This window comes from Mytilus edulis, chromosome 9 (genome assembly GCF_963676685.1).
Source record: "Mytilus edulis chromosome 9, xbMytEdul2.2, whole genome shotgun sequence".
Taxonomy (NCBI): Eukaryota; Metazoa; Mollusca; class Bivalvia; order Mytilida; family Mytilidae; genus Mytilus; species Mytilus edulis.
Genome location: NC_092352.1, coordinates 85484314 through 85511235, shown reverse-complemented (window position 1 = coordinate 85511235; position 26922 = coordinate 85484314). Strand labels below are relative to the sequence as shown.

The 26922-nt window shown below is 31.9% G+C and overlaps 1 protein-coding gene across 6 annotated transcripts in view; it reads left to right on the top strand.

Moving 5' to 3' along the window:
• LOC139489275 (RUN and FYVE domain-containing protein 2-like) overlaps nucleotides 1-15974 on the top strand; it is an 88716-nt gene extending 72742 nt beyond the window's left edge. For 3 of the 6 annotated variants that reach the window (XM_071275542.1, XM_071275545.1, XM_071275546.1), the window contains 4 exons: nucleotides 7055-7184; nucleotides 9614-9708; nucleotides 10671-10797; nucleotides 11639-12841. In XM_071275542.1, the coding sequence (XP_071131643.1) occupies nucleotides 7055-7184; nucleotides 9614-9708; nucleotides 10671-10797; nucleotides 11639-11782 (496 nt within the window). In that variant the 3' untranslated portion in view covers nucleotides 11783-12841. Of the gene's footprint in view, nucleotides 1-7054; nucleotides 7185-9613; nucleotides 9709-10670; nucleotides 10798-11638 lie in introns of all 6 variants that reach the window. The other 3 variants (XM_071275541.1, XM_071275544.1, XM_071275543.1) reach the window with 2 other exon arrangements.
• The last annotated feature ends 10948 nt before the right edge of the window (nucleotides 15975-26922 follow it).

Genomic DNA, 26922 nt, shown 5'->3' with positions numbered 1-26922 from the left:
ATTTGTCCTATTAGAATCGAAATAATTCCTTTGTGTCATGCTCTATGCTCATTTTAACATGGGTAGGCATTATATTTGACCAAATTTTACACCTCGCTATACTCAGTGTAAAATATCGACAAATATAATGCCTACCCATGTTAAAATGAGCATAGAGCATGACATGAAGGAATTATTTCTTAATTAATTATTTCAATTTTAAGAAAAAGTGAATATAAATATATGATTTAAATATAAAGATCCCATAATATGAGTTATTATTATTGCAATATTCATGCAAACACATTATTAGCATTAATAAAATCCTTGCAATAATTTCTCAATTTACAGTATACAAATGTCAATGCTTTTTTACAAGTTCATATATTGTTGGGTTGTTTTTATAACGCCCGTCAAAATTTTGACAGGAAGTATTATGGTATACGAATGTCCTGTGTCCATCCGTCTGTTTGTCCGGCGTAAACATGTTGCACTGTAAATTGAGAACGACTTATCCAAATTTCATGAAACTTATTACAGTTGTTTCTTATGATAGTCAAATGATCTGTATACTTTTTGGTGAAAATATGATGAAAACTTTTAGAGTTACGGCACTTTGTAACTAAAACAGTGGTGTGTTTTTTTCACATGTCGCACTGTATCTCAAAAACGATTTTTGATTATTGCTTCAAACTTAATACACTTCTTTGTTATATTAATCTTAAGATCTGTATATTTTTTGGTGATGATTCAATATTCTATTTTTGAGTTATTGAGTATTTTGTAAAAAAAGGGGGAGGTTTTTTTTACATGTCACTCGTATCTCAAATCCGATTTATGAGTATATTGCTTAAAAATTTACACACTTCTTTGTTATATTAATCTAAAGATCTGTATATTTTTTGGTTTTGATTCAAAATTTTATTTTAGTGATATTTAGTTTTTTGTAAAAAAAAAAGAGGGGGTTACACATGTCTTGCCGTATCTCAAAAACAATATATGGTTATTGCTTAAAACTTTCTCAGAAACTATTAATGATTATATATTGCATAAAACTTCCACACAAGGTGTCGGACGTATCATGCGCTCATGGCGCAGTTGTTTATTTTCGAAATAGCACATGCACCACGTCCCCTTTTACTTACAAATTTGTACTATGAATTAAAAAAAAAAGCTAGTTAATATCACTTTTTTTTAGTTCTTACTTTAATACCTGACATCGGCTCAAATTCTTTTAAACTGATTTTTACTGTGTGGATTGCTCTCTGAGGGATTGCTGTGTGTTTGTGTATTTTTCTTGTTCCACATTGGCTAGAGGTACAGTGGAGGGTTAACATATCACTAAAAAGTTTTTAAACTTATCAAATATGAAATGTAATGCACAGACCCCTCGGAGAGGAAACAGGAAAAGCTAAACATTTTTAAGGTATTTCCGTACACTTCGACCTATAAAAATACTGTATTTGTCCTATTAGAATCGAAATAATTCCTTCGTGTCATGCTCTATGCTCATTTTAACATGGGTAGGCATTATATTTGACCAAATTTTACACCTCGCTATACTCAGTGTAAAATATCGACAAATATAATGCCTACCCATGTTAAAATGAGCATAGAGCATGACATGAAGGAATTATTTCTTAATTAATTATTTCAATTTTAAGAAAAAGTGAATATAAATATATGATTTAAATATAAAGATCCCATAATATGAGTTATTATTATTGCAATATTCATGCAAACACATTATTAGCATTAATAAAATCCTTGCAATAATTTCTCAATTTACAGTATACAAATGTCAATGCTTTTTTACAAGTTCATATATTGTTGGGTTGTTTTTATAACGCCCGTCAAAATTTTGACAGGAAGTATTATGGTATACGAATGTCCTGTGTCCATCCGTCTGTTTGTCCGGCGTAAACATGTTGCACTGTAAATTGAGAACGACTTATCCAAATTTCATGAAACTTATTACAGTTGTTTCTTATGATAGTCAAATGATCTGTATACTTTTTGGTGAAAATAAGATGAAAACTTTTAGAGTTACAGCACTTTGTAACTAAAACAGTGGTGTGTTTTTTTCACATGTCGCACTGTATCTCAAAAACGATTTTTGATTATTGCTTCAAACTTAATACACTTCTTTGTTATATTAATCTTAAGATCTGTATATTTTTTGGTGATGATTCAAAATTTCATTTTTTAATTATTGAGTATTTTGTAAAAAAGGGGGAGAGTTTTTTTACATGTCGCGCCTTATCTCAAAAACGATTTTTGATTATTGCTTTTAACTTTACACACTTCTTTGTTATATTTATCTGAAGATCTGTATACTTTTTGGTGATGATTCAATATTCTATTTTTGAGTTATTGAGTATTTTGTAAAAAAAGGGGGAGGTTTTTTTTACATGTCACTCGTATCTCAAATCCGATTTATGAGTATATTGCTTAAAAATTTACACACTTCTTTGTTATATTAATCTAAAGATCTGTATATTTTTTGGTTTTGATTCAAAATTTTATTTTAGTGATATTTAGTTTTTTGTAAAAAAAAAAGAGGGGGTTACACATGTCTTGCCGTATCTCAAAAACAATATATGGTTATTGCTTAAAACTTTCTCAGAAACTATTAATGATTATATATTGCATAAAACTTCCACACAAGGTGTCGGACGTATCATGCGCTCATGGCGCAGTTGTTTATTTTCGAAATAGCACATGCACCACGTCCCCTTTTACTTACAAATTTGTACTATGAATTAAAAAAAAAAGCTAGTTAATATCACTTTTTTTTAGTTCTTACTTTAATACCTGACATCGGCTCAAATTCTTTTAAACTGATTTTTACTGTGTGGATTGCTCTCTGAGGGATTGCTGTGTGTTTGTGTATTTTTCTTGTTCCACATTGGCTAGAGGTACAGTGGAGGGTTAACATATCACTAAAAAGTTTTTAAACTTATCAAATATGAAATGTAATGCACAGACCCCTCGGAGAGGAAACAGGAAAAGCTAAACATTTTTATGGTATTTCCGTACACTTCGACCTATAAAAATACTGTATTTGTCCTATTAGAATCGAAATAATTCCTTTGTGTCATGCTCTATGCTCATTTTAACATGGGTAGGCATTATATTTGACCAAATTTTACACCTCGCTATACTCAGTGTAAAATATCGACAAATATAATGCCTACCTATGTTAAAATGAGCATAGAGCATGACATGAAGGAATTATTTCTTAATTAATTATTTCAATTTTAAGAAAAAGTGAATATAAATATATGATTTAAATATAAAGATCCCATAATATGAGTTATTATTATTGCAATATTCATGCAAACACATTATTAGCATTAATAAAATCCTTGCAATAATTTCTCAATTTACAGTATACAAATGTCAATGCTTTTTTACAAGTTCATATATTGTTGGGTTGTTTTTATAACGCCCGTCAAAATTTTGACGGGAAGTATTATGGTATACGAATGTCCTGTGTCCATCCGTTTTTTTAGTTCTTACTTTAATACCTGACATCGGCTCAAATTCTTTTAAACTGATTTTTACTGTGTGGATTGCTGTGTGTTTGTGTATTTTTCTTGTTCCACATTGGCTAGAGGTACAGTGGAGGGTTAACATATCACTAAATTGTTTCCCCCCCCCTTTTCCCTTCATGGTCAAGAAATGTGAAAAAAGCATATATTTTTTTATTAGGATGCTTCATACCTGCAGATATTTTTTAGGGGAAAAAAACATTGTTTCCCTTTACAACAACCAACTTGACACAAATATACTAGTATTATTTACTATTCAAGCTATATCAATTCATTTTAAGTTTAACATATTTTTATGTAGAAGAAATTTTTCTATAGTTCCTTCATGGATCTTTTTTATTTTGATAATTATGATGGAACTAATCTTTGCTGTAATGTGTTTAACTCTTCTTCTTCTTCCTCTTCCTCTTCCCTTAAAGTACAGGTCTCCCAAGGGAGTATAATGTACTGTAAACTGTGACAGCCAATCAATTGACTTCCGTATCTAGAGATATTTCATCATATGTTTGTGAAATATTGTGTAATTGTATCCACTATATATGTCTTTTGTAATCATTTTTGTCCAGCCTGCAACTTTTGTTGCAGAAAGCTCAAAATAGGGATAGTGATTCAGCAGCGGCACTGTTAACTTACTTCTTGAAAGCTTTATATTTTAGAAGGTGGAAGACCTGGATGCTTCATGTTACAAAGTTTCCCTCAGTCACATGTCCAATTACCTTGACCTCATTTTCATGGTTCAGTGACTACTTGAAAAAAAGTTAAGATTTTTGTAATGTTAAATTCTCTCTTATTATAATTAATAGGATAAATATATTTGTTATGTGCGTACCTTGCAATGTCCTCATGCCCGTCAGACAGTTTTCACTAAATAAATGGCCTCCACCTTATTTCATGGATCAGTGAGCAGATTAAGTTTTGGTGGTCAAGTCCATATCTCAGATGCTATAAGCAATATGTCTAATATATTAGGTGTATGGAAGGACTGTAAGATGTACATGTCCAACTGGCAGGTGTCATCTGACCTTGACCTCATTTTCATGGTTCAGTGGTTGTAGTTAATTTTTTGTGTTTTGGTCTGTTTTTCTTATACTATATGCAATAGGTCTACTATAATTGGTGTATTGAATGATTGTAAGGTGAACATGTCTAGCTAAAAGGTGTCATCTGACCTTGACCTCATTTTCATGGTTCAGTGGTCAAAGTTAAGTTTTTGAGTTTTGGTCTTTTTTCTAATGCAATATGCAATAGCCTAGGTCAACTATATTTGGTGTATGGAAAAATTTTATGATCTATTTGTCAGTCTTGCAGGTTTTATTTGACCTTGACCTCATTTTCACGGTTCATTGCTAAGTGTTAAGTGTTTGTGTTTTGGTCTATTTTTCTTAATTTATAACCAATAGGTCAACTATAATTGTTGTATGGAAGAATTGTTAGCTGTACATGTCTGCCTGGCATGGTTCATCTGACCTTGACCTCATTTTCATGGTTCATTGATCAATGTTTAGTTTTCTTGGTTAATGTTGAGTTAATGTGAAAGTTGCAATAAAGCTTCATATTTAGGACTACCAACATAATATCAATGATTAGTAAAGAAGGTGAGACATTTCAGCGTGTGCACTCTTGTTTTAATTAATTTTTGTTTAATATACATGTAGGACAATATACTTTTTTTTATGGAGGTCAAGATTGATTAGCCCCTATAACGCACTACATACATGATTAATGTATAGACTTTTAACTAGTCCCATTCTTAATGTTCCCCTTTTTTCAAAATCCTGGATTAGCAACTACTATATGTGACAAAACTAAAGAAAAAAGGATGAAAAAAACGCAGCTGAAACAGAACTCAGATAAAACAAGTTCAAGTCATCTAAACGAAACTGTTTCAAATTTGTCTTTCAACAGCTCAAAGTGTTTTTGAAGTCTCAGTAACAATCTGAGCACTTTTTGATAAATGTTAAAGTTAGTAGCACAAATTTTGAAGCCAAAGCAGCAAATGACTGACTTTTAAATCAAATCTACAATGAAAAAAAGATTGTGGAACTTAACACTTTGAGGCATGTATTTAAATGTTAAGGTCAGAAGATTCCTTGTTCAAGTTGTATTTTAGTTACTGTGGGTTAGATTTAAATATATTGATACTATATACAGAGTGTGACCAAAAGTATTTGTCACTTGAGATTGTTTCCTATATATTGTATATAAAAATACTTTTTTTTCAAAAAAATATTTTGGGGTCATTTTTGGTCTGATTTTAAGGAACTTGTTACCAATAAAAGCAGAATTGTCACAGGTGTATTTGTTTATTTGGTTATATATTGTTTTGTGGATCATTTTTATTTTTTCACAAGATAAACACAAAATATTTTTTTCTGTTCAGAAATTCACTACTGTGGATTCATTTATTTTCGTGGGTATCAATTGCCGTGGATAGAGAAAAAAAGACGTTTCGTGGTATACGTAAATTCGTTGATTGCTGATTACAACAACAAAAAATTAGATACGTAATTTCGTGGATTTCTTTTTGATTTAGGAGATCATATAACCTCCTTGGTTTGATCAATAATAAAACAAAACATAAAAGAAGGAATTCATTGAAAATCCTCGCTTGGTCATTCTAGGTTAAGTGTTCATTGATAACTTCGATTACAATAATGGTCTGACAACTAATTATTTGTTTGTTTTACAATTTATAAATTCTTGTCTGAATTCTATAAGGCATTCAAAACTTTATGATTGAAAGCTCATTTCCCTAATCAGGATATAATAAACAGTGATATAAGTATAAGATGTGAAAATAAATGTTCCTGTCATAAACAATATTACCTACGGGCAATATCCCCGTACTTAATCCTATTGATTTTTAATCACTGGTAAACCAAACTATGACACGGTAATTAACAACTTGCAGTTATTTTCCATGAACAGTTTTAATCAAGTTTAAAAAGTAAATTATCACTGATATTAGATATATTTCTTATAGATTTAATCAAAATACTTGTATCTTCTTTCAATAAAAAACATGTGTTTTGTTACAATGTTTATCGCTAGTCAACACTATACTAGAACTGCATAACATAACTGTAAATAAACATCCGACTCCATACACATTTCTCGGGATTATTCTTCGTTGAATTCTTAAATTCGTGGTTCGCTGTTACCCACGAAATCCACGAAAATTACTATACCACGAATAAAAATGAATCCACAGTATATATTTAACCAAATTAAATTATAAAATTTTACTGTATGTGTTTATATCAAGAGAAAACAAAAACACCTGAGGACAAAACTATAACCAAATAAACAAACATACTTTAGACAATTCTACGTCTTTTAAGGCCTTGTTGATCAAAATCCAACCATAAATGCCCTCAAAACAATTTTTTGAAAGAATAAGTTTTTATATGAATAGATAACAAAAAAATGAAGGTGACAAATACTTTTGGCCAGGTACTGTAGCTTACTCTTAATGACTGTTTTTCTTTATTTTATGAATAAAACTGTTTTTATATTTTCAGTACTGCTTTAGAGACAGATTTAAGAATAGAAAAAGAATGGAGAGCAACCTTACAGAAAACATTAGAACAGGAAAAAACGGCTTCAACAGAAATTCTAACTGAACTTCAGCAATTGAAACATGTAGAAAAAGTAGGTATTTATAAGTAAAATTGAGAATGGAAATGGGGAATGTGTCAAAGAGACAACAACCCGACCAAATAAAAAACAACAGCAGAGGGTCACCAACAGGTCTTCAATGTAGCGAGAAATTCCCGCACCCGGAGGCGTCCTTCAGCTGGCCCCTAAACAAATATATACTAGTCCAGTGATAATGAACGCCATACTAATTTCCAAATTGTACACAAGAATCTAAAATTAAAATAATACAAGACTAACAAAGGCCAGAGGCTCCTGACTTGGGACAGGCGCAAAAATGCGGCGGGGTTAAACATGTTTGTGAGATCTCAACCCTCCCCCTATACCCAATAAGTGTATTGTTTTACAGCAATACAATCAAAAGAAGGTAGTTAATGTGTATTAATAGTTCCATGTCAAAGTCTAGACAAAATGATTTAGAGTCAAAGACAAATTTAATGGAAAGAAAGAAATTGAATATCCTCCCAACTATCATGATATGTATTTACAGTCGACTCTCGTTATGTCGAAGTCAGCCGGACCAGAGAAATATTTCGAGATACACGTAGTTCGACTCAAACGAACACCGGAAGTTCGACAATCTAAGGGACACAACTCTTGCTTGGCTTGGTAAAGCTAAAATAAATCCGGGTGAATATGGCAAGGGGATCGATATTCTAGTATCAGAACGATGTATTTGTACATGTTGTATGTCACAGTCTTTTATTATTATAATGACATTATTTTTACTTATTCAATTGTATTGTTTCAAATAAAAAAAATCCTATGGCTTTTCCAAGAGAGTAGTTTCCAATCGATAGTTTTGTTATTCAGGTCGGTTATAGCTGACAAAATTGTTTATTCTCGGATACAAAAGATTTAAGAAAATTTTGATTTCTATTCATTTTGTTTTATCTCACTCTTTCTTTTCAAAAGAAAATATATAACAAGATCAAAGACGCCGTTTGAGTAGTTTTTAGGTGATCATCAACGGAAGCCATAATCCTCACTTTATACACACCCAAGCTCATTAGTGTACATCACAAATTAATTGTTTTGTAAACATTTTAAATACTTTTTCATGAACATTAACAATGTATCACTAATTATTTATCAAAATTCTATAAAAGATCATCTTAGGTAAACACTCATGGAAATAGCATGTCATAAATCAATACAGTGGTCAGTGACCGGAAATTTAATTACACGTGTATTGTCAGATTAACTCTTCAATCCATTTAAATCCCGGAGGTCATGTTTTGACATATGTGTATTAGTTCGAGATAAAAAATGAATTTTGAATGCTTTTGTTAACCTTGGGACCGTAAATTTAGTTCGACTCAACCGAAATTTCGACTCATCCAATTTCGACTCATCAGGAGTCGAATTACATACTTTTGTATGGAATAAAGTTCGGGACCACGTGAAAACTTCGACTCATCCGAAATTTCGAGTCAACCGAGTTCGAGACAACGAGAGTTAACTTTATCTTATTACCACTGAAACACTCTATCCAATCAGGGAATTTTCTAATTATAAGTTACAAAACGAGTGAGGAATGGATATGGCTTGATGTCAGCCTGAGTGACTAAATCAATATATTAATTAACATTAACCTTTGATGTCAAGCAATATTTAGTTCTAACCAGTTGTTTTATATTTATCTCTTATTGTAGAAATGTTCTTTCTGTTAAAAATGTAAATAGAAAGTTGTCATCTTTGGCACAGAATAAGTTCGATGTCATAGGTCAACTTCAGGCGACAGTTGTTAACGTATATCACTTTGAAGCATTTTTTACAATGCAAAATGAAATCATTTTTAAGAAAATATAGATTTTCTAGTGAAAAATTGTGAGAGCTAAATGTCAGTCCAAAATTGGTGTCAAAATGAGTTTGAAACATAACTTTTGTGAAAAGCAATATTTTTTTAGAAACATGCTCATTTTCGGCCACTGTTAGAGGTCTCAAATAATTAACCTTATGGTTATTTTTTTAAAGAAAAAAACTTTTGTGAAAAGCAATATTTTTTTAGAAACATGCTCATTTTCGGCCACTGTTAGAGGTCTCAAATAATTAACCTTATGGTTATTTTTTTAAAGAAAAAAACTTTTGTGAAAAGCAATATTTTTTTAGAAACATGCTCATTTTCGGCCACTGTTAGAGGTCTCAAATAATTAACCTTATGGTTATTTTTTTAAAGAAAAAAATGGGAATTCGTCAAAATAACTATATTTTTTTATTGTCTGAAAAAAATTGTGCAATCGATGATCATGCACCAAAAATTACCATTAAGGTAAAATGACAAATTGGCTTTATATTAGGTCAACAGCTGACAAAATAACTTTATATTCAGTCAGCAGTTGTACTGTTATATAACATAAATGTTTTCTTATATGAAAGGCATTTTTTACAGATATTGATATTAATTATTTATACTGTTGTAGGATTACACAGAATTACAGAGAGGTCATTTAAGTTTACAGAAAGCATGTGAAGAACAGGAAAGAGCGTTAGCAGAATTAGGTTCACATCTGAGCGAGTAAGTAGGACTTCCATTCAGTAAAAATAATAAGTAATCTGAATATCTAAAATTTATTTAAAATTTGGGTTTAGTCTAATCAAAATTTAGATTTTGATAAAAAGTCTGAAGGCAGAAATTCAATGGTTGTATTTATACTGTAAACCAACTAGTTTTTTTGTGAATAGAAAAATAACATGAATATAAATCATTTCAAAAATTTAAAAGTTTGATTTTTTCTTATCTAATTAAATCAAGTGAATTTGAAAATAGCAAAATTAAATCGCAGCCAATTTGACTAGAAAGCACTTAACTCAAAATAATGCATCTGAGAAAACAGATTGGTTTTACAGATAAATTAGAAAAGCAATTGATAAACCAATCTAAGCATAGAATAGGCAAAGATTCTGAATCTCAATCAGACTGTTTGATTTATTGATGAAATTTAAAATGATTGAATTACATTTGTTGATAATTGCACTGTAACATTTTGAATGTTATACATGTATCTGCTTTTGATGGAAAATTCCTGTACCAATTCAGGAATATTTCTATTTGTTCTGTTGGTTATTTATATAGTTGAGTGTTTGATATTGTCTGGTTTAATGGACTCCCTGCTTTTTGAACTTACTTTGGAGTATGTTATTTATTTAAGGAATGACTAATATTGTTTCTGTCTATGAAAAAATAACATAAAAAATTTGGTGCACACTGAATAACGCGCGTAGCAGGTTATTTAACAGTGTGCACCACATTTTTTATGTTATTTCGAATAGACAGAAAAAATATTACAGTCATTTCTGATAATTTAATTCTAAATTCCATTTTAAACCGTAGAAAACCATGAAAAAACGTTGATTACGTCACGGTCACATGACTAAATTATGTCTATGGGCTCATAACAAAATAACGTCAGCCAATCAGAAGACCCTTTACATCCAAAATTAAATTATTGTACTATATTATTTTGTATTTTCCAAAAGATCCAAATTACGGGTAGAAGACATGAAAGAAGCACAGATGGCCACAAAGGATCTACAATGGAAAGGAGATAAGGATGCTTCACATTGTAGCTCTTGTGAGAAAGAATTCTCCATATCTAGGAGGAAGGTTTGTACACTACAAACTTTCAAATATCCAGCAGTTCAATAGAGAAAAATTAAGCCCTAATTTTATAACAAAGTAATTTACCAACAAAAAGATATATGACAGACATGAACCAAAGACAAACACTGAACTACAGACTCCTGATTTGGGACATACACATTAAAAATGTAACCCACTCAGTTTTTTCAATAAAATCATAAGAGAAACAGATTTTAACACTCTGCCTACAATGTATATTAACTCTGGAAACTAGGGATTCATTTTTTTCCGTTGGTACCATTTTTTGTTGATTGTGGAAAACTTGTCTTTTCATAGATATGTGATTTCGTGATTTTACCAAAGTCTGCATTCAACCTGGTAGAAAATTTGTAATTTGTTGAATCTTGGTTCACTGGTACCCATGAAAATTATGAAAATAGGTATCCAATGAATAATAATGAATCCACAATAGTTAGAATTAAACTCATCATAGATACCAGGACTAAATTTTATATATACGCCAGATGCGCGTTTCGTCTACAAAAGACTAATCAGTGACGCTCGAATCCAAAAAAGTTTTTAAAAAAAGCCAAAATAAAGTACGAAGTTGAAGAGCATTGAGATCCAAAATTCCTAAAAGTGTTGCCAAATACAGCTAAGGTAATCTATGCCTGAGGTAGAAAAGCCTTAGTATTTCAAAAAATTCAAAATTTTGTAGAAATTGAAGTTTTGCGAATCTACCTGTAAAAATAGAATTTTTAATGGGACGCTGGTGTTGCGAACTCTATATATGTATATTATGTGTTTGAGTATTGCTTGATTTTGAAAAAGCTATTACATTTTGTTTTCTTTTTTCTTTTTTCAGCACCACTGTCGGAATTGTGGAAATATTTTCTGTAATGAGTGCTCAGACAATAAAATGCCACTTCCCTCTTCAGCCAAGCCAGTACGAGTTTGTGATGACTGTCAAACATTTCTGTTACAGAGATATTCTGCTGCTGCTCAGTGACCTTTGGAAAATTAGAGGTCATCATGATGTTCACAAACACTGCTTCAATTGGCTGTGTATTTCATTATATATAAAGCTGAGACACAGTTGAAAGAGGTTTAAAAAGAACATGACAAACAAAGCCAGAAATTAATTACCAATTAATTTTAATTTCATTGTTTTAAAAATATGTTAAATGATTCCACACTGTTATTTCATATAGAATTTACTTAGAGTAAGTTCAGCTTTAAGATATCTTGTTGCAAGGGGCAATTGTGCAACACTTTTTTTCCATTTTTTTTTTATGAACAACTGCAGTCAGACTTATGTCCTCTTGAAGTGCAATATAGTGGGTGTCAGTTGAAATCTAGACGCTTTGAAATTAATTCTATACAAATCAGTAACCTTCAAATGACATTATAGAAATATTATTCTTTTCAAATCAAAACTTCTCTGCTATGTTTATGGTTTAAGACTATAAAGAATATATTACAATTTATATGAATATAAAGTAAAATGGCTCAAACTTTCAATTCCAAGGCTTGTAAAAAGCTTTAAATGTGCTGAAATTCAAATAGTTTCCATATATCACATGTTTTATTGTAATTCCAATATCCAGATAAGCATGAATGTTCTGTAGTATACCACCACTCATAGATTGGGTGGTCTAATGCCTTCATCTGACCACCCTTCCACAATTATAGTATCATATTAATACACTTCTGTTAAATAGAATGACTTGATATTTGGTCTTAAAATTTATAATGCTGATATTTTTATTAAGTGTACACAAATTTTAGATATATCTGATGAGCATGGCATTTTTACCTAGCACCTGTATTACAAAATTCTTCAATATTTAATCTAGAACTGATTAGGTCAATAGGATGAATTACAGTATGTAAATGGTTCTCAGACCTGCCAGACAGTCACTTGAATATTAACGGCCCTATGAATTTTGGAAACAAAAGTTAAGAAAAAAACTCTTCAAAGATACCAGGCTTATTATTTTGTATGGCAGACAAGTGTTTTCGTCCTTTGCTATTTTCAAATTAGCATGAATTTTGTCCTTGCATTTATCACACATTAGTAGGTCACAGTGTTAGCATTTCCATTCAATTTGATGTGAACTTGGAAAAAAGATTAAGCAATTAATTTAATTCCTTCTGACTTTTTTTTACCAGCTTTAAGTGTATTTTTGTGCATTGAGAAAATTGACTGAAGTGCAATACTTCCCATCAAACAAACAAAATATCCCCCCAGAAATCTCCCCATATCTATTGTGGACAAAAAAAATCAAAAATTAAAAAGTTTATTATAATAAACATGTAGTAAAAATTAGATACTCATCACTAAAAGGTAGACAAAAATGTAAATTAAATGTATTACAACTTATTGATAGGCCTGATATTTCTTTTTAAAAAATTTAAACAAAATATAGATAGTACAGTACATTTAAGATGAATTAATAATTAAGTATTGATCACTAAAGGTACCAGAAAATATTTACTAAATGTATACCAATACATTATTAGCCTAAAATTTCCTTTAAAAAATTAAAACAAAAGATAGATAGTACAGTACATTTAAGATGAATTATGAATTTAAAAGTACTGATTACTAAAGGTACCTGGAAATCATTTAAAACAACAACTCTTTTTCAGCCTAATATTTCTAGGAAAAAATTAAAACAAAATAGCAATAGCACAGTACATATAAGATGAATCAAATTTAAAAAAAAAATTGCTGGTATTGACTGAACTATAGGCAAACACAGCCATTGTTTGTTCATTTTTTTTTTCCCCACTTTGATGTTATAATTCTTGCTTATTTCTACAAATAAGTGGCCATTGTGGAATTTTTAATGCATGATGTACAGAACATAACAACAGACTGTCCTGCATATTCACTGAAATTCAGTGCTTTCCTATGCATTCCAACTTCTTTTGTGTTGATAAGTGTGTGGTCATTTTCAAATTTTAATTTGACATGAATTTTGTCCTTGCTTTTATTACACATCAAAATGTCACAATTTAAACATTTCCGTTTCATTTTACATGAACTTTGTCCTTCCATTTATCACACATAAGTACGTCACATTCTACACATTTTCATTTGATAATTTGACGTAAATTATGTTCTTGTATTTATCACATATTAGTACGTCACAGTTTAAACATTCCCATATAATTTGAAAAGAATTTGTCTTTTCTTTTATCACACATATGTACGTCATAGTTTAACATCTCCATTTCATTTTACATTAATTTTGCTCTTGCATTTTTCACAGATGATTATGTCACAATTAAAACATTTCCATTTAATTTGACAAGAATTTGTCTTTTCATTTATCACACATATGTACGTCATAGTTAATGCATTTCCATTTGATTTGATATGAACAAAGAAAGAAGATTAAGGAGTTGCTTTTTAAATGCACAATCAGACTTCATACAGCATTAAAACGTTGTTGTAAACTAAGATATAAACTTTTACCATTAGCAAATTGTTTAATACAATGTACAACTACGATTTTATCATTTTGTAGTTTTTCTTCTGCAGTTTGAAATAATGTAAATTCAGGAATTATTCTGTGCATTTATTATCATGACTTAGTTGATTGGACAAAAATGGCAGATTTACTATTGTGATTTCAGGTTAATCTGCCTAAGAATATATGTATAAGATATAAGAAAGTGAGTTCTTACGATTGCCATTCTCACCCTTTTGTGTTTTTGCAATAATGTAAACAGCGCAATAGTTTCTGAGTTTACAGTATATTAAAGATGTATTTGTCCATGTCTGTTTTGCAAGTTTGGAGATGGAGCAGTAATGAGACAAAACACAGTTTTACTAAATAATTTACATACATAATGTGAGTTTCTGGGATATGGAAGTGTCAGTATATAATAGACTTAATACATAAATTTGTGTTAATACTCATGTAAGCATGTATGTATATATGTATTATTATGAATTCAGATTATGAGTATGCATGTCACTTGCTTTCAGTGATATTTCCATGCACAGGTATTTTAATTCCTCAAAAGTATACTATTCCATAGCACAACATACATTGGGTAACTTTTGTGCTAAGAAAGAATAAAGTTGTGTGAGTGCAGAAAAAATGTGTTGGAGAGTGTGTTACAAAAACGAAACATTTGAAATGATAAATGGTTATGATTTTGACTTTATCTAATATCATAGTTATTTAAACTAGTCCTAATTGAAATATAGAAAATTCTGGTAAGTTTCTGTGTTGACATGAAATGTCATTGATTTGTCCTTTTTCTATAAATTTAATGTTTTTCATATGTTAATTTTTTCCCAAACATTTACATTTTTGCTACCCAAGGAAAATATAGCTTTAACCGAATAACGGAATTAGGTGCATTTTGAGTTCTTATAAATCAATTCATTTTGTTAAGTTTATGATCAGACTAATGGATGATATTATCACTCAATATTGTTAAGATCACAAACAATTTGGAGCAGTGCCATTGAAAAGTGTTTCATGTTTCTTAGTGGCACAACAGAATTTTAGAGAGAACAATTGTTTTTATTATTACAAGAAATATATACTGTTTTGAACCATTCCTTAACAAGTTTCATATGCAGATATTGATAAGGTTTTCTGATGATGTAGATGATTTTCCAGAATTGACCGAAACAAGCGATTTTTAAGTTCTTAAAAGTGTAATGGATATAGGGGAATAAGAAAAATCAGTAAACTATATTCATTTTTTAGGTCTATGAAATGTGAATGCTTTCACTCATTGGCCTTTTTCTGAAATAGCAATACAAGGACTATTTTAATGGCTGTGAAAATAAGATGTTATGAAAATAATTTGGGGTTGATTTATACCCAGTTGCATTAAACAGGGCTACTCAATTCAGAACGACAGATGTGAAATAATATTGGCTACCAGGATAAAAAAAAAAAGTGGCTCTAGATATCTAAGCGATGTGAATTTACTGGCATGTTCATTTCCTTGACATGCAGTTTTAAATGAAATAATAGAAGTGTGCTGATGGCAATATCTTATAAATACAATAGTATATGGTGGATTGATATAGATGTATGAGTGATTGTTATTGTATATGTTGCTGATGAATATGAGATGTAAAGCTAAATGTTATATTATTTATAAAGTTGTAATATGGTGCAAAATTGTTTTAAACAGATATGAAATAAAATGTATCAAATCAGTTATCAATTTGTATCTTGAAATATGTTTTATACACACTGAATATAAAGTTGTGTTGGGGTATAAAATGCTTGCCTTAACATGTCAAATAGAAAAAGGAGTAGGGGCAATAAGGACCTTATTTGGCCCAAAAATTACTGCAAATTTAAATGTTATCATATATATTCTTAAATTACTGAAAACTTGACTGAGGTATAAGGTACTTAGAAAAACAAAACAAATTTGACATCGAACAAGTTACCATGGCAACAAATCATGACTTAATTTGCATATTTTGTTAGAGTTTGTGATTTTCCTTGTTTTTTCATCAAATTTGAAGTATATTTTAGATTGAAAAAGTATGTGCGCACCCAAGAAACAACTTTATATTTGGTGAGATTATGGCAATAGTTATACTAGAGCTTCTGTTAAATTATTTTGTTGTTTCTTGGCTGCGCAGGATGTTTCCACGACGGAAATAAAGATAGAAAACTGCATAAATACTGTATTTTCATCGTTTTTGTGAAAATAGTATACATTATGACGTAATTGTGACGTCATCAGATAAAAATCTTTATGTTTTTCATTTATATTTCTTGACCCTATGCATTTCTAAACATTATGTGCCAATTTGAAATAGTTATCAAACATTTTATTTTCTTGGGCCAAAACTAGGCCTTAATGCCCCTACTCCTTTATATTTTATTCAAAGGGTTTTAGTAGGACCAAGGAAAAAGTAGAATACCGAAAATACCAAATTCTTAGGATAATTCAAAATGGAAAGTTATATCATATGGCAAAATCAGAAGCTGAAACACATCAAATGAATGGAAAACAACAGTCATATTCCTGACTTTTGCACAGGAAATTGGATTCTTTGGGAAGACTGACTGAAAACAGTGATAGACTGTTTGTTTTCCCGTTAGAATGGTTTTACCCTAGTAATTCTTAGGGCCCTTTAAAGCTTTCTGTTACGTGTGAGTCAAGGCTCCCTGTTGAATATAAAACAGAAGATGTGGTATGATTGCCAATGAGACCGAGAACTTTCCATGAGAGACAAAACGACACAGAAATTAACAACTATAGGTCACCGTACGGCCTTCGACCATGATCAAAGCCCATACTGCATAGTTTGCAATAAAAGGCCCCGAAATGACAAATGTAAAACATTTCAAACGACAAAACTAACGGCCTAATTTATGTACAAAAAATGAACGAAAAACAAGTATGTAACACATAAAAAACGACAACCAATGTCTCAATGTCCAAGAAACAACAAATACATATAAACAACCAAGCCCTATGAAATGAATAACTAGGACTTTTCAGTCATATCAGATTATATTGAAGATTCGCAAAAGGCATTATTTAGCATTATTATTACGACTTATTACCGATAAGAACCTTCATATCTTAAAACAAACGTGATCTTCTTAATGAGTTCCTAATTTTATCAAGAACTAAAATGGTATGTAATGTAACCTTACCTGATTCTAACACACTACAAATTAACTAGTAGAATAATTGGAAATTAAACAGTATTTATATTATTTACGAACGATTGTTCAAGAAAACTTTATCCCCTAGAAAAACGTAGAAAGATCTTTTTATAACAAGGTAAAGGTCAGTTATCCAGAAGCATCTGAATCGATACTTATTATTTGTTTATTCCACATTGGCTATAAGTTTAGGGGAGGGTTGAGATCTCAATAAACACGTTTACCCCACAGCATGTCTGCCCCTGTCCAGTGAGGAACCTGTCGGTTGTCACGGTTGTGTGTGTCTTTTTTTAATTTTAGTTTATATTTATGTTTCAAGTTTAGTGTGACGTCCATTTCTTTGAACTAGTATACATTATTGTCTAGGAGCCACCTGTAACCCGCCTCCGGGTGCGGGATTTACTCGATGCGTTAAATTGGAAGCCTTGAGCTGTTTTGTGCTATTTGGTCGGATTGTTATCTCTTTGAAATATTTCCCGTTTCCATTCTCAATGTTATTATTAACGTCATTGAATTTTAGTAAAAAGAACTTTTTGTAGTCTTACCGAAGCACAGAATTCGTTAATTCTTCAGTTAGACTGTTAAATAACATCATCATATGCAGGAGGAGAAATATAACTTTCCAAATACTAGTACTTCTGTCACGTTGTGTTGACATCATTTAGCGATATTTTGTAACCTTGTCATATAAGCGGGAAGTTTAGCTAGCTGTAAAACGAAGTTGAATCCAACAATTGTTCTTCAAATGCCCGGGACCAAGTCAGGAATATGGCAGTTGTTATCAAATAGTCCGTTTCTATGTATTTTGGTGGTTGTTTTTAGTTGCACTTCAGTGTTCCTGATAGTCCTTTGTTTTCCTCTAATGGTTTATGTGTTTTTTTCGGTTTTAGTTTATAACCGGAATTCGTTTTCCCTCATCGATTTATGACTTTTGAATAAGGATACACTTCTACTGTAGCCTTTATATACATCCCATGGTAGAAAAAAAATAACATACGTATAAGGCGTCGCTGGTATGTCACCATCAGAAACTGGTTGTGTTCGTGTTGGTATCATTCAATACTGGGATCATTGATGAAGTTCTGTTCATAAGCATATACAGTTCCTTAAAATATAAAGCTTCGAGAAATAATAATAGGAATAAAGTCATATGAAAACAAATGTAACTGGTTTATACAACGTTTTTGATATAAATAAACTCATTATATATACCAGGATTGAACATTTATATGTTCACCAGACACACGTTTCGTCTACAAAAGACTCGGCATTGACGCTCGAATAAAACATATTAAAAAGGCCAAATAAAATACGAAGCTAACAAAAAATACTAAAAGTTTCGCCAAATACAGACTAGCTAAATTATTCCTGAGGTAGAAAAGCCTTAGTATTTCAGCATTAGTGCTGACTACTGGGCTGGTGATTCACTCAGGGAATAAAAACTCCACCAGCAGTGGCATCGACCCAGTGGTTGTAAATTTACTCTTCATATATACCAGGATTGGTTTTTTTTATTTGTGCCAGACGCTCGTTTCGTCTACATAAGACTCACCAGTAACGCTCAGATCACAATATTCAGTCTCTCTATGTTTTGGATTAAGTACAATCCATTTTAAGGCCTTTCTTTTAAGATCTTTTAAGTAACGACAGTTCTTCAGACCGACAGAATTGTTTGCTATAATCGCGTGTCTATACGATCAGCACTTGGCGCTGACATACAATATGGATATTGTTCAATAAAATTATGGAAAACTTTGTACAAGGAAATTTTTGTTATCTTGAATTGTTTCAATGTGTAAACTACTGTTGCCTAAAAATTAGATTAAGAAATGTATCTCCCTCGTGAATAGTTCTGATTTTTTATCCAGACGGGTCTCTTTACGATTGTATCAGCTCTTTGAGATTTAATAACTTTTTAATCGTTTCGTCTCGATCATAAATGACGAGAAATTATTTATCGGAATGTGCATCTGGTGCAGTAACATTTTTACTTTTAATTCAAATCACTCAATATGAATTTTCAGTAACAAAACTAAGAAAGTCATATTGAAATCCTTTGTTACCTCCCTTTATATGTGTAACAAAAATAATGAAATCCAAGGTGAATAAAAAAAGGAGAGGTCAATAGCAACTGATAAAATCAAACGTTGACAACCAAAAGAACGAGTTAAGTACATATTCATGTCTTGGTACAGGCATTACCGAAGAAAATGGTGGGTTAAACTTGGTTTTAAAGCTAGCGAAACCTCCCACTCGTACGACAGTTGTTTATATCTCTGTTACATTGACAAAGTCGGATGAGCAACCCAAACAAACTTCTCACTATTTAATGTAAAAATAATTGGGAGCCAGCAGTCAAAACTACATACATCAAAAGCATACCTCTGATTATGTCGCTACAGTTAATGTTTTTCGCACTTACAGAATACATTGCAGCATGTCCTGGTTTTAATAATATGCTCTATTTCAGTGAATGTTTTCCTACTTTCACTTTTACAATAACAACTATCAAATCACGTTGAAATTTTCATGGGTGTATCAGGGAAGATGTCTCTTGCTTACTAAATCCCATATTTTGTAGAGTATGAACCTTTCTAAATTGTAAAAATATGTTTCATTATCTTTCATGATTACAAAAAATGTTTTCAAATGTTCTTGTTACCCAAACCTCCCTTCCCACCTTCACACGTCTCATCCATTTCTATTTAAAAACCAAAACGTCCCCGAAAATGTTTTTATGTGATCAAAACATATTAAATTTTAGTTTGACCTGAATCTACAGACTTATTTATTAGTTCAATGTATTATATTTAAGAACCTAATTCAGAGATAGCTAGAACCTTGAAATGGTTTTTGTTCTATTTAAGTTTTTGCTATTAGCGATGCTACAATATCTTTTGTAGTTCATTTTAATTTCATAATTCTTTCGATTCCAATTGATCACTAGCATTCTGATTCTATTTCAAGTTATGCTGATTAAGTCTCATATAAATGCCAAAATCAACAGCTCATACACATTAAACTTATGGAAAACATCTGTCATTAAAGCAACATTTAATAAATTCCAGGCGTTCGAAGCGCTTTTCTGGGTCTACCTTCATCAGAAATGGTTATAGCCGAATATTTGAAAGTCAATGTTGTATAAAGAACCGAAACAGTTGCATATCTATATGGTAAAAAAAGGACTGTAAAACTTGAACCTATGCTTTCGGTCTTTTACTAGACCATGATGAATAGTACGTTATAAAATATGTTTCTTGAATGATGCATGTGAAGTACGAGTGTATGTAAAGCAATATTGTTTGTGGATTTGCTTGCTGGAACAACGGTATACTATTATTCGTCGTGAAGAGAGGGGGAAATCCACTACCCCGAGTTTTTAAAAGGGTTAGAAACTTTAAATGCATAATCATTTAGATAATTGTCCAGCTAGTATTCATCTGGCTCAGGATATAGAAAATAACATATTTGTATGGTCTAGTGTGACGTCCATTTTCATTGAACTAGTACACATTTTATAAAGGACCCAGCTGAAGCCCGTGTCCGTGTATGGGCTTTTCTCGCTGTGTTGGAAATTCATTGGTAGCCTTCGTCTGTTTTCTGTTCTTTTGTCGAGTTGTTGTCTCTTTGACACATTCCCCATTTTCATTCTCAGTTGTGTTTCATTGATATTTCCGCGAGTAGAAACTTAGTGCGTTCTACTTTGTGTCCTTAATACACACGATACTTTAAATTAAGCCTCTTAATAGCATATCAAATGATGGGATAGGTAATAGTTTTGATATCGTAATATTCATCAGTGAGTAATTTGTATAATAATGAATAAACTTATCATAGATATTTCTCATCATAGTTTATTTCAAATAAATATAACTTATTTGTACAGTATTATATATAATTTAAACATGTACTTTAGTAAGACAAGTAAGGACTATGACAGCTGTTATCCATTCGTTTGATGTGTTTGAACTTTTAATTTTGCCATTTGATTAGGAACTTACTTTTTTGAAATTTTTTGAGTTCAGTAATTTTGTGATTTTACTTTTTTATTGTAAAAAATAATTTTTTTTTTATTACCGTTTGATGTGGATGCTGAACAACTGATCAATGTCATTATTGTACCGTCAAAATATTTGCTTAGAATTACCTGGCACAGTTGATCAGCACTTGGCAAGAAATTAAAAATTGTCCATAACAAATATAAACAAAAGAATTCAGAAGTATAACTCCTTCATACATAGCTCAGATTTTTTGTTCATATCTGGCTTTACCTTTTGGTCCTTTTCGTTTTTTTCAACTTTTGTATGAAATATTGGTTTTACAAATACATGTATTATGGCCTCGAACATCAGTGAAGAGACATTGAAAGTCAACATAAATAAGCAGTGACTGAAAAAAATATTTTAGAAATTCTTGGTAAGGGGTGATCATTTGATATTCCGAAGGTTTGGATTTTGAAAATGAATATTTACTGAAAATGGAAAGTTTCTCAAGGCAGGATGAGGAATATTATATTCAATAAAATGCAGAATAATGCAGAATATATACATGATATAGTTACGTGCAAATGCAAATAAGCCGTTTTAGCAAATAAATGAATATTAATATTGCCTGTTCCTAATCCGAAAATCAAATGGTCGTCCCTTATCTCCCTAAAGCATACATATTTAGCTCTGATTCAGTGCTTGGGTGCAGTTCTTCTTATAATTCGACATTCTGGTAGATCATTACACATGATTTTTCGAAATGTCATCTTTCCCATGAACAATTGCTCCAATTAATATTATCCGCACTCAGAATAATACGGAACAGTGCGACTTGGTATCATATGACGTCATACTCCCTTTTATTGCTTATCTGCCAACAGTAAATTATTTTGTTTTTTTGGGGATTGTTTTGGGGTTTTTTTCTTTTGTTTTTAATTTTGGGTCCACAATGCTCTTCAACTTTGTACTTGTTTTGGCTTTATATCTTTTTTTATCTGAGCGTCACTAATGAGTCTTATGTAGACGAAACGCGCGTCTGGCGTATTAAATTATAATCGTGGTACCTTTGATAACTATTTCGTTCAAAGAACCTTAATATTTCCGGTAGGGTATTCTAGGTACCCATTAGACTGAAGATATCTCGCTGCAGTTGAATTTCTAACAACAAAACGGTGTTTAAGACCTAACAACAAACACGTTTTTGCAATACTCCAATTAAACATCAATTTTAAAACCAAACACCTTGTTACAAAACCCCAATTTACCATCAATGTCATCACCAAACACGTTTTTGCAACACCACATTGTGTAAAAGATTGATAACATTTTTTTTTTCTATTTCAAAATAGGTTGCATGATTAGAACAGATAAACAACTGTTCTCTTCATCCCCATCTCTCCCCCATCTTTTTCCACTTCAAAATAAATCATCAGCTTATTTGGTTGCAGCTCATTTAGTATAATTCTAAAAGTAGAAATTTGATATGATGCTTGAGATATAATCATTAGTTCAGTGTGAGTAACATTTATATTACAATCTAATTTGGAGAATGAAAAGGTTGTTTTTTCATTAAAGTTTACCATAGGATGACATCGTGTTTCGTGTATAATTGTTATTGGCGAATCTAGTATTCTTGTTCCGGTTGATGGACAGTATATGAAGATATTTCAAGTTAGCAGAAAAGTAGTTAAAGATTTGGCACAACTTTTGGGATTTTTTTCCCTAAAAAAATCTTCAACTTTGTACTAGTTTTGACTATTTTGATCTGAGCGTCACTGATGAGTCTGATGTAGACGAAGCGGGCGTCTGGTGTATTTACTTATAATCCTGGTACCTTTGGCAACTATTTATACCACTGGGTCTATGCTAGTGCTGGTGGACGTTTCGTCCACAAAGTAACACCATTCCAGTTGTCAGCAGTTCGGTGTTGACATGAATATCAATAACTATATGGCCATTTTTTTTTATATTCAGTCTTTGAAAAAGTATGAATTATTCGTAATATTAAGGATTTTCTTATCCCAGGCATAGATTATCTGGGCTGTATGTAACACAACTTTCTTGAATATTTTGTTCTCAATGCTCTTCATTTTTGGTCTGGTTTTGGCGTTCTAAATCTTTTGGTTTGAGCGTCACTGGTGAGTCTTATGTATACAAACAAACTCATCATAGATACCAGGATTGAAATTTCATATTTACGCCAGACGCGCGTTCCGTCTACAAAAGACTCATCAGTGACGCTCGAATAAAAAAAATGTTAAAAAGGCCAAATAAAGTATGAAGTTGAAGAGCATTGGGGACAAAATATTCGTAAAAGTTTTGCCAAATACAGCTAAAATAATCTATTCTTGAGGTAGAAAAGCCTTAGTATTTAAAAAAATCCAAGTTTTGTTAACAGTTAATTTATAATTATGAACATATCAATGATAAATCAAGTCAAAACAGAAGTGCTGACTACAAGGCTAGTGATACCCTCGTGGAAATAAATCTCCACCAGCAGTGTTTGTAAATAAACGCGCGTCTGGAGTATCAAATTATATAGGGGCTAACAAATTCAATAAAATGAAGTTCCTAAGTAGTTGAACAACTACTTAGGAAAAAATACAAGAGAAAAAAATACGAAAAAATAAAATAACAGAAACAGAGAACTAATGATTAACTTACAAGAACATTACTCAAGAATGAGAGTAAACGCAAGTCCTAATAACGATGGATTTATGAGTTTGAACAGTGGTAAACTACTGTTGCCTTTATTTACTAATAACGAACAAGAAAATAAAGACCGAGCATCCGGGATGAGGATAAACTCAAGTCCTGAGGATGTACAAGATTGAGTATCAATAACATCACTCAGGGATAAGGGTAAACTCAAGTTCTGAGGATGTACAAGATTGACTACCAATAACATCACTCAGGGATGAGGATAAACTCAAGTCCAGATTGAGTACCAATAACATCACTCAGGGATGAGGATAAACTCAAGTCCTGAGGATGTGCAAGATTGACTACCAATAACATTACTCAGGGATGAGGGTAAACTCAAGTCCTGAGGATGTGCAAGATTGAGTACCAATAACATCACTCAGGGATGATGGTAAACTCAAGTCCTGAGGATGTGCAAGATTGACTACCAATAACATCACTCAGGGATGAGGATAAACTCAAGTCCTGAGGATGTGCAAGATTGACTACCAATAACATCACTCAGGGATGAGGGTAAACTCAATTATTACATTGGTTGCAATGAATTACATTGATTTCCCAGTTAAATAAAAACCGATAATTTCACATGTGAAATAAACGTGGTTATTTCACTCTCTGACGTTATACAACAATAGGCGTTGTCAAGACGTCGATAACGGCGGATCAAAACAAATTGTGAATGCGTAGAAAAAAAGATATAGTTCCGTACATGTTTCTCATTAATTTCTTTTAAAAAAGCCATTTGCCAATGTATAAAAAGAATAACTAATTAAAAATTCAATATGAAAAAATATTCAACTCGTGACCGAACAACAGATAATTCGGTCACTCGTTGAATATTTTTCTCTATTTGAATTCTTCGATTAGTTATTCTATAAGTCCTAATGATGTACAAGATAATTAAAGATTGAGAAACAAGAACATCACACAGGAATGAGGGGAAACTCAAGTCATGAGGATGTATAGGTAATTAAAGATTGAGGTACAAGAACATCACTCAGGGATGACGATAAACTCAAGTATCGGGTATGTTCAAGAAAATAAAAGATTGAGCAACACAAAAAAAAACACTCGGGGATGAGGATAAACTCAGATCATGTGAATGTACAAGATAATTAAAGATTGCGCAACTTGAACATCACTCGGGGATTTGGATAAACTCAAGTCACGAAGATGTTCAGGAAAATAAAAGAGGGACGAAAGATATCAAAGGGACAGTCAAACTCATAAATCTAAAACAAACTGACAACGCCATGGCTAAAAATGAAAAAGACAAACAGAAAAACAATAGTACACATGACACAACATAGAAAACTAAAGAATAAACAACACGAACCCCACCAAAAACTAGGGGTGATCTCAGGTGCTCCGGAAGGGTAAGCAGATCCTGCTCCACATGCGGCACCCGTCGTGTTGCTTATGTGATAAAAAATCCGGTAAATAGTCTAATTCGGTAGGTCACATTCAGGAAAGGGAAGGGGATTGTAGTTACGACGTAAGGAACATATCCGATATCATTTGTGATACGGTTATTCCATAACGGTCAACCAACTCGTGATGGCGTCCGTAAAATTTACGAAGGGGTGATTTCAACTTCACCATTTGGAACTCTTGGTTTAATAGCTTCCTTGTGAGCAGCAACCCTCTATCAAGAAAATCATGATAGGAAATGCAAGCACGGGAATATCGTATCAATTGGAGATATATACCCCGTATGCAGGTGCTGCTGGAATGTTGCTACTTAGAAATGGAAAGTTCACAATTGGAAAGCTCAAATCATATCTTTTGTCGTAAAGTTTTGTTTTCAACCGATCCTCAATGTCAATTTCTAGATGTAAGTCAAGATATGAGGCCGACTTAACTGTATCTGTAGTATCCTTTATCTCTAGCTCGATTGATTGAGCAACAAGAATATCACTCAAGGATGTGGGTAAACTCAAGTCCTGATGATATACACAATGTACAAGATAATCAAAGATTAAGCAACAACAACATCACTCAGGGATGAGGGGAAACTCAGATTCTGATGATGAAGAAGAAAATAAAAGATTGATCAACAAGAACATCCCTCAGGGATGAGGGTATACTAAAGACCTGCTGATGAACGAGAAAATTACAGATTGAGTAACAAGAACATCACTCAGGGATGAGGGTAAACTGAAGTCATGGGGCTGCACAATAAAATAAAAGATTGGGCAACAAGAACATCACTCAGGGATGAGAGTATACTAAAGACCTGCGGATGATCGAGAAAATTACAGATTGAGTAACAAGAACATCACTCAGGGATGAGAGTATACTAAAGACCTGCGGATGATCGAGAAAATTACAGATTGAGTAACAAGAACATCACTCAGGGATGAGGGTAAACTGAAGTCATGGAGCTGTACAATAAAATAAAAGATTGGGCAACAAGAACATCACTCAGGGATAAGGGTAAACTCAGGTCCTGGGGTTGTACAAGAAAATTAAAGATTGGTCAACAAGACCATCTCACAAGGATGAGGAGAAACTCAAGTACTGATGATGAACACGATAATTAAAGATTGATCAACATGAACCCCTCTCAGGGATGAGGTTTAACTCAAGTCCTGAAGATGTACAAGATGATTAAAGATTGATCAACAAGAACATTTCTCAGGGATGAGGTTTAACTCAAGTCCTGAAGATGTACAAGATGATTAAAGATTGAGCAACAAGAACATTTCTCAGGGATGAGGTTTAACTGAAGTCCTGAAAATGTACAAGATGATTAAAGATTGAGCTACATGAACATCACTCAGGGA